The sequence below is a fragment of the Amborella trichopoda genome, chromosome 12, assembly GCF_054954075.1.
Source record: "Amborella trichopoda isolate Santa Cruz 75 chromosome 12, AtrichopodaSantaCruz75HAP2 v2.0, whole genome shotgun sequence".
Taxonomy (NCBI): domain Eukaryota; kingdom Viridiplantae; phylum Streptophyta; class Magnoliopsida; order Amborellales; family Amborellaceae; genus Amborella; species Amborella trichopoda.
In genome coordinates this window covers 3,500,663-3,507,624 of record NC_142347.1, presented here as the reverse complement: position 1 = coordinate 3,507,624, position 6,962 = coordinate 3,500,663, and the positions used below count along the sequence as shown (strand labels likewise).

The 6,962-nt window shown below is 37.8% G+C and overlaps 1 protein-coding gene across 1 annotated transcript; it reads left to right on the top strand.

Annotated features, from left to right (window-relative positions):
* The first annotated feature begins 409 nt into the window (after positions 1–409).
* Positions 410–6,347, top strand: FMO1 (flavin-dependent monooxygenase 1). Its single transcript, XM_006843778.3, has 5 exons — positions 410–1,024; positions 1,578–1,818; positions 2,704–2,885; positions 5,212–5,561; positions 5,742–6,347. The coding sequence occupies exons 1-5, from the start codon at positions 554–556 to the stop codon at positions 6,082–6,084; spliced, it is 1,587 nt and encodes a 528-aa protein (XP_006843841.2). The 5' UTR covers positions 410–553; the 3' UTR covers positions 6,085–6,347.
* Positions 6,348–6,962: the final 615 nt, after the last annotated feature.

The window sequence follows — 6,962 nt, the reverse complement described above, 5'->3', positions numbered from 1 at the left end:
ATAGAGAGAGAGCTTATGGTGTTTGTAGAGAGAGAGAGAACGATTATGGTGTTTGAATAGGGAGAGAGATTATGGTGTTTGGAGAGAGAGAGAGAGAGAGAGAGAGAACGATTATGGTGTTTGAATAGGGAGGTTATGGTGTATGGAGAGAGAAAGAGAGAACGATTATGGTGTTTGGAGAGAGAGAGAGATTATGGTGTTTGAAGAGAGAGAGAAAGAGAAAAAGAGAGAGAGATTATGGTGTTTGAATAGAGAGAGAGAAATTATGGTGTTTGAAGAGAGAGAGAGAGAGAAGGAGGGAGGGAGATTTGGTATTTGAAAAAAGTTTGATAATTTCGTGAAGGCATCTTGAAAGTTTTTGTTCATTTGCTAAAAATATTTAAGAAGAAAAATGAGAGCCCAAAAAGGTAGACCAAAGCTTCACTAAGAGGGGCACATTTGGAGTATAAATACCCCCCTTGCTGGCCATCTTCTCTCCATACAATCTCCCCTTCCAAAAGTCTAGAGATATATCACCTTCTACCCTCAAACCCTAAAGACCATCTACAAAACCATGGAAAACCATGATTTCTCTCCAAAATCCGGTTTTATCGAAACCAAGGTTGCCATAGTGGGGGCTGGGATAAGCGGTATTGCAGCAGCAAAACAGCTTAGGGACCTTAAACCTGTGGTTTTTGAAGTCTCTGATTCAACAGGTGGTGTATGGAAACATTGCACCTTTCATTCCACAAAGCTTCAAACTCCTCGTCTTGATTTCCAGTTTTCTGATTACCCATGGCCAAAGAGCGTCACCTCTCTCTTCCCTTCTCATTCTGAGTTCTTGGACTATCTTGATGGCTATGCCCGCCATTTTGATGTCCTCAAATTCATCAAATTCAATTCGAAGGTGGTTCATATCCGGTTCTCTGGCGACTGCAAAAGCACTGAATTTATTTCGAATCAGTGGGGTGAGAAGGGACGGCCAATCTTCAGCCGTCCAATTTGGGAACTCGCCGTGAAGACCAACGATTCCGATGATCTCCAGGTAAACAGGAAACCATGTTCACGTTTTTAAACAACTTTTGATAATTGGGTTTGCACTTTTCTCGCTCCTTTCCCCTTTTCTCACTTTTTTATTTTTATTTTTTGGTATTTTGGATATTTATCCACTTTTCTGTCACCTTTTTTATTATTTTCGTGGTGTTTATATTTCATTTTTGTTGATGGTTTTAGCAATGTTTTTCTAGATTCTTTACATGGTTCATTCATGTTTTCCTAATTGTTTCTTAACGTTTTTACAGACGTATCCTTTCGCTTTTGTAATCTCTTTGTGGTTTTCTCTTTTATTCTTGCGGTTTTCTTATGATCGGGTTTGTGGGTTTCTTAAAGTTTTTTCTGCAGTGTCTCTCTCAAGGTTTTGCTGAATTTTTGAAGTGGTTTGTGCAGTAGTTTACCTGCGTTTTTGCAATAATTTCTTCGATGTTGTAGATGGTTCTCAAAGTGGTCTAACTGCACTTCTTCGTGGCTTTGAGTGGGCGTTCTGATTGTTTATAATGGAATTTTCAGAGTTATCTTACTGGTTTTTATGGTTGTTGCAGTGGTATCGGGCCGAGTTCGTGGTGATGTGCACCGGTAAATACGGCAACATCCCAAGAATCCCAGTTTTCCCACATGGAAAAGGGCCGGAAAAATTCAACGGCAAGGTCATGCATACACTCGACTACTCAAAATTAGACAAGGAATCTGCTCATCAACTTCTCAAAGGAAAGAAGGTGGTGGTGGTTGGGTATAAAAAGTCCGCTATTGATTTAGCTACAGAGTGTGCAGAAGCCAATCAAGGTACATAAACAACGCATTTTCTTTCCTCTAATGTTAAATATAGGGTGTGGTTTCCATAAGGTTGCAAACTTAAACAATTCATTTAAGCTGCACTTCCAAATTTTATATAAGCATATAATTTTGATGTAAGAATATTCTTAACATTATCTCAAAATCTATTTTCATATCTAATAATAAAATTTTAAGCTCCGAAGATGATTAAAATCAAGTAGATCTATAAACATATGAAAATCTTGAACATGGACGGTCTAGATAATGTGTTATAAGATGTATCATTTCTGGAATTCAAAATCCTTTTGTTTTGTTATAATCATACATCTGAACTTCGAGATGATCAATTAGAGGTTTTTTCAATATTAAAACAACTTTTTCTGATAGATTTTTGAGGTGCATCCGTAGTTATACATTTTAAGGTTGCAACCTTGTATAAACTTTTCCCATATATATATATATATATATGTGTGTGTGTGTGTGTGTGTGAATTAAAAGTAACATCCTATAAACTTATAAGGAAACATTTATTGATCTAGAATTTTCCTCATGGGAGAGAATTTTATACATCTCCACTGGCATAATTTATGTGTGTATAGTGGAATCCACTCGTACAATCTTAATGAGATGGTTAGTAATGAACCGACAATAATTTTACATATTTGTTATGGCTTCACAAATACAATCAGTACCAGCCTGTAACGTCATTATCAGCTATCATATCCATATATATTTTATCTGTGCAGACACAAAATTTTCTCATCTTTAAATCGGCTGGGTGGGTTAGTTCATTGACTTTAGTGTTCAAGTATTTTTCTTCTCCAAATAGGATGGGTTAGTTCATTAATTTTAGTTGGTGTAAATATTTATGTAATTGTTTGTTGAATTTCTTAGGTCCTGATGGGAAGCCGTGCACTGTGGTGATAAGAACCTTGCACTGGATAGTGCCTCCCACCGATTACATCTGGGGGGTGCCCTTCCATCTTCTCTATGGTGCAAGATCAGCACAATTTCTCCATGAGAAACCATCCCAAACCTTTTTTAGAGAGGTCCTTTGCCGTCTATTTGCTCCTGTGGTAAGTTTGTGGGATGATGCTCTCTCTTTTTCTCTCTCTCAGATGGACATGCATGAGCACATTTTCTTACCACCTTTCTCTGTTGTCAAACGTTATAGTGCACACACACCTTTCAATCTTGAAAAGTATACAAGTGCATTCACACCAATGCACAGAACCCTCTCTCTCTCTCTCTCTTTCTCTCTTACAAATGCACCTGGCTAACTGGCCGGATTAAAGGAAGCCCGGCCCGGTAGTAAAAATAATGGCCGGGCAGGTTAGGTGGTGGTCCAACAGCTAGTGGTAAGACCTCCTAAACCGGCTCGCCAAGTGGATGGCCGGGTTTTCTGGGTGATTCCATGGGGAATACAGCCCCTGCCTATTTTCTAAATAAGTGTTGGACCCCCTAAACCGGCTGGCCTAGTGAATCGCTCGGTTTTTTGGGTAATTCAATGGGGAATACGGGCCCTTATTTATTTTCTAAATAATTAAATCTTCAAAATTGTGAGTGGAATTGGAGAGTTACCCCGAGTACGACACACGCTTACTCACACAAAATTAAAGAACGACATAGGGGCATGCCTGTTGTACACAAAACACCACTTTCTCATTATCGAAAAAAATTAAAAAAAACACATTCTCATCATCGATATCTAGGAAAGGGGCTCAAGTGCAAGCGCATTCATCAGGACGCCATGCAATTCACAATCACGTAGATGCCGCTTGTTCCATGCTTACATGCACAGGCACAGGCACGGACATTTGAAAACTTTCAACAATCGCATGTTTGAAGAGTAGAGCCACAAACTACAAGTCATGAGCACGTGAGTAGAAGAAATATTGCATGAGGCCACATTGGGAGACATTGCCCTTTGCTAGATGTGATTTTCCACCGGTCAAAGGAATGAGAGAGAGAGAGAGAGAGAGGTCACATAAACGTTCTTATCAACATGTTACACACAGACAACGACTTTTAGAAGTTTTGGGTACTCTGACCTCCAAAAAAGGGTTGATCCATTTTAGCAATGTTGGTCAATATTACTAAAGGGTAGGGCAATACATTCTTTGCAAAATTCTCAAATATTTAGTACCCTGTCTTGCCTAAAACAAAAATTTGGTTTGATAAAAGATAAGTCACTAATTTTAACCTACAAGTCCTTCTAGTTTTAATTGGCCCCACTAGCTAAACAAAGTTAAGAAATATTTTTAATATATTTTAATTTTTATATTTCATAGTTTTTTATCGGACCATAACCGGTCACCAGTCCATGGAGAAAGCATTAAATTCTAGAAAGCCAAAGAGATGAGGCTTAGTTGTCGCCTTGTGATAATGTACGTGGTCTTTGGTTTTATTAGCCTATCTTTCTTGCTGCCCAGTCTAAGAAAATGAACATGAAAACGCAGAAATGGAAATAAAAGTGGAAGATATGGTCAATTCTAAATCGTCTACTTTTTCAGAGAACTTTAAGCTATTTCGGTCAACTGAAGAATGAAAAATAGGTTCAAATATGGAGCTCCACAGGTTTCTTATTTTGTTGGGTTTTAGCGAGGCGCCAGCTTGAGAGTTTGAATATGGAGAGGAGGTCAAGAGTTCGAACCAAGAAATTCGTCCTGAGAAAACCACATTTAGTTTCCTTTGCGTCTTGATATAGGAAAATGATCTTTCAAACCCCTCTGGCCATGGAATACTATAAAGAAACTGTCAAGACTGGGCATTAAAAAATTAAGCAAGAGTCTATTGGTCCCCATATTTAGCACATATGTTTATCTCATCGCTCCTTATAAAAATCAGTGTAAGAAAGGTCGACTCGGGTCAAGTCCGAGTAACTTCGCCTAAGTAGCGCCGAATACCGTGGCATAAAAAAAAAGGTTAAAAAATATAAAAATTCCTAAAAATAAAAAATGTATACTTAAAGTAAGATTAAACAAAACACTTCAAAATAAAGTTAAAGAAGTAGTAAAAATTGATTTTTTAAAAAATCAGTTTTAGAAAAAAAAGTTATTACAAGGTTGTATGTATGGGGATGATTTTATTTATGCTTTTTCATTTCATGGTCGCCTTATTACCATCACTACCGAAGTTTTTAGGTAATAATCCTTCATTATTGAATGATAAGATCCTCAAAAGTACTTTAATATGAGACTTTGAATGATGTTAATATTAATTTATCAACCAAAGACAAGCCATGAATTACAAGAAAAGGAAAATGAGCTCGGGTGTTCCTTTACTTCGATTATTAAAAGAGAGAAGTGCCATACAAACTGTGAAAATGAAACTGTTTTACCGCACCATATAGACCCCTTAAGTCAAGGGTAATGCTAACATTGGTTCCTACTTTCCTTGTAGAGAAAAGCTGTTTCCAAGTTTGTGGAGGCTTACTTGATATGGAACCTCCCCATAAAAAAGTATGGGTTGGTTCCGGACCACCCCTTCGAGGAAGATTACGCGTCATGTCAGATGGCTTTGGTGCCTGAAAACTTCTTTCCAGCAGCTGATGACGGCCGGATTATTTTCCGGCGGGCGGAAAAATGGTGGTTTTGGAGTGAGGGGATAGAGTTGGACGACAGAAGCAAGGTGGAGGCTGATATTGTGATGCTTGCCACTGGTTTTGAGGGAAGTAAGAAGCTTAAATCACTTTTTCCACAGCCACTAACTGGAATGCTAGAACACCCATCGGGCGTTATGCCATTATACAGGTAATAATCATGTCATGAATTTCTCTTTCTTTCTTTTTTTCAATTATTTTTTTTCATACTTTGAGGATTTTCATATTAAAAGCTTCGTTACTTTCCTCTACGACAGTAACTCTTATCCCATTGTCATTTATAACTGAAATATCCCTTATGTTGGACATTTTCTAATTACAATTTTTGCAGAGGCACAATCCATCCTCTAATTCCAAATATGGCATTTGTGGGGTATATCCAAGGTGTCTCCGGTGTCCATGCTGCTGAGCTGCGCTGCAAGTGGCTTGCGCACCTTATCGAGGGCGGCTTTGTGCTTCCTAGTGTGGAAGAGATGATGGAGCACACTAACAAAGAGATAAAGGTTATGACGAAGAGCACAAGGTTTTACAAGAGACAGTGCACTTCCACCTTTGATATCAGCCAATATGATGAAATATGTGAGGACATGGGTTGGAAGGCTTGGAGGAAGAAGAACTGGGTTTCGGAGGCTTTTTCTGCATACACAAATCTTGACTATGGAGATGAGAATTAGGAAAGCTTTAGGTTACTAAACCACTAAGTAAAATATTAGTTAGTGTCGAAGCTTAGTTTAGTATACGGTCAGCAATATAAATATGTGATCCCATGAATTTCCATGTAGAATTTGTTTCTGCCCAGTTATTTCCATCATGTAGAAGCTAGAAGACTTGGGATCTTTTTAGGGTTGAACTGCATTGACTTCACAAGTATGGGGACTTTTAACTCTGTTATTTACACAGTTTTATGTTTTCAAGATCTAGTTGAGTCTTGTCTACTGCTCATTTATTTTTCCATATGATTCAAAGGTTTGAACATTTGTTCAAAGTCGTCAGTAGGAACAGGTGAGATAATTTTTTATATAACGTGAAAGTCATGAATTTAGACATAGATATAAAATAATATATGACAGCAAAGATGGATAATATATTTGGTGTGAATGCCATGTTTAGATGATTCACGACATATTCACTTTAGATTTCACACTTAAATTCAGATATCAAATATCTTAATGTTGAATATATCAACCGTAAATGATAGCATCATACGAGGCAGTTAAATGGGGAGAAATATACCAAACTACTAGGGCGAATATTATCAGAAAAATGGAGATAAACCAAAAGGAAAAGCATAGCATACAATGAGACCATTTACTTTTTGGATAAGGTGGTTAAAAATTAATTTTAAATATTAAATATGAAATTGAGTGGCGATATTTATTCTATTAGAGGGGTAGCAACGGGGCGGGTCGGGTTGGGTATGGGTCCGGCCGGACCAGGACCCAACCGAACCTAAAGTCACAGAAGCCGGACCCAAAAATTTAATGTGGAACCCAAACCCCAGAGGACCCATAGAATCCTCCTAAAAAATAAAATATATATGTATTTAAAGATA

Excerpts from the sequence above, each read along its gene's own strand:
- FMO1 (XM_006843778.3), top strand. The coding sequence starts at position 554 with ATGGAAAACCATGATTTCTCTCCAAAATCCGGTTTTATCGAAACCAAG. Across the intron at positions 2,886-5,211 it reads GCCGTCTATTTGCTCCTGTG|AGAAAAGCTGTTTCCAAGTT; the intron begins GTAAGTTTGTGG and ends CTTTCCTTGTAG. Across the intron at positions 5,562-5,741 it reads GGCGTTATGCCATTATACAG|AGGCACAATCCATCCTCTAA; the intron begins GTAATAATCATG and ends CAATTTTTGCAG.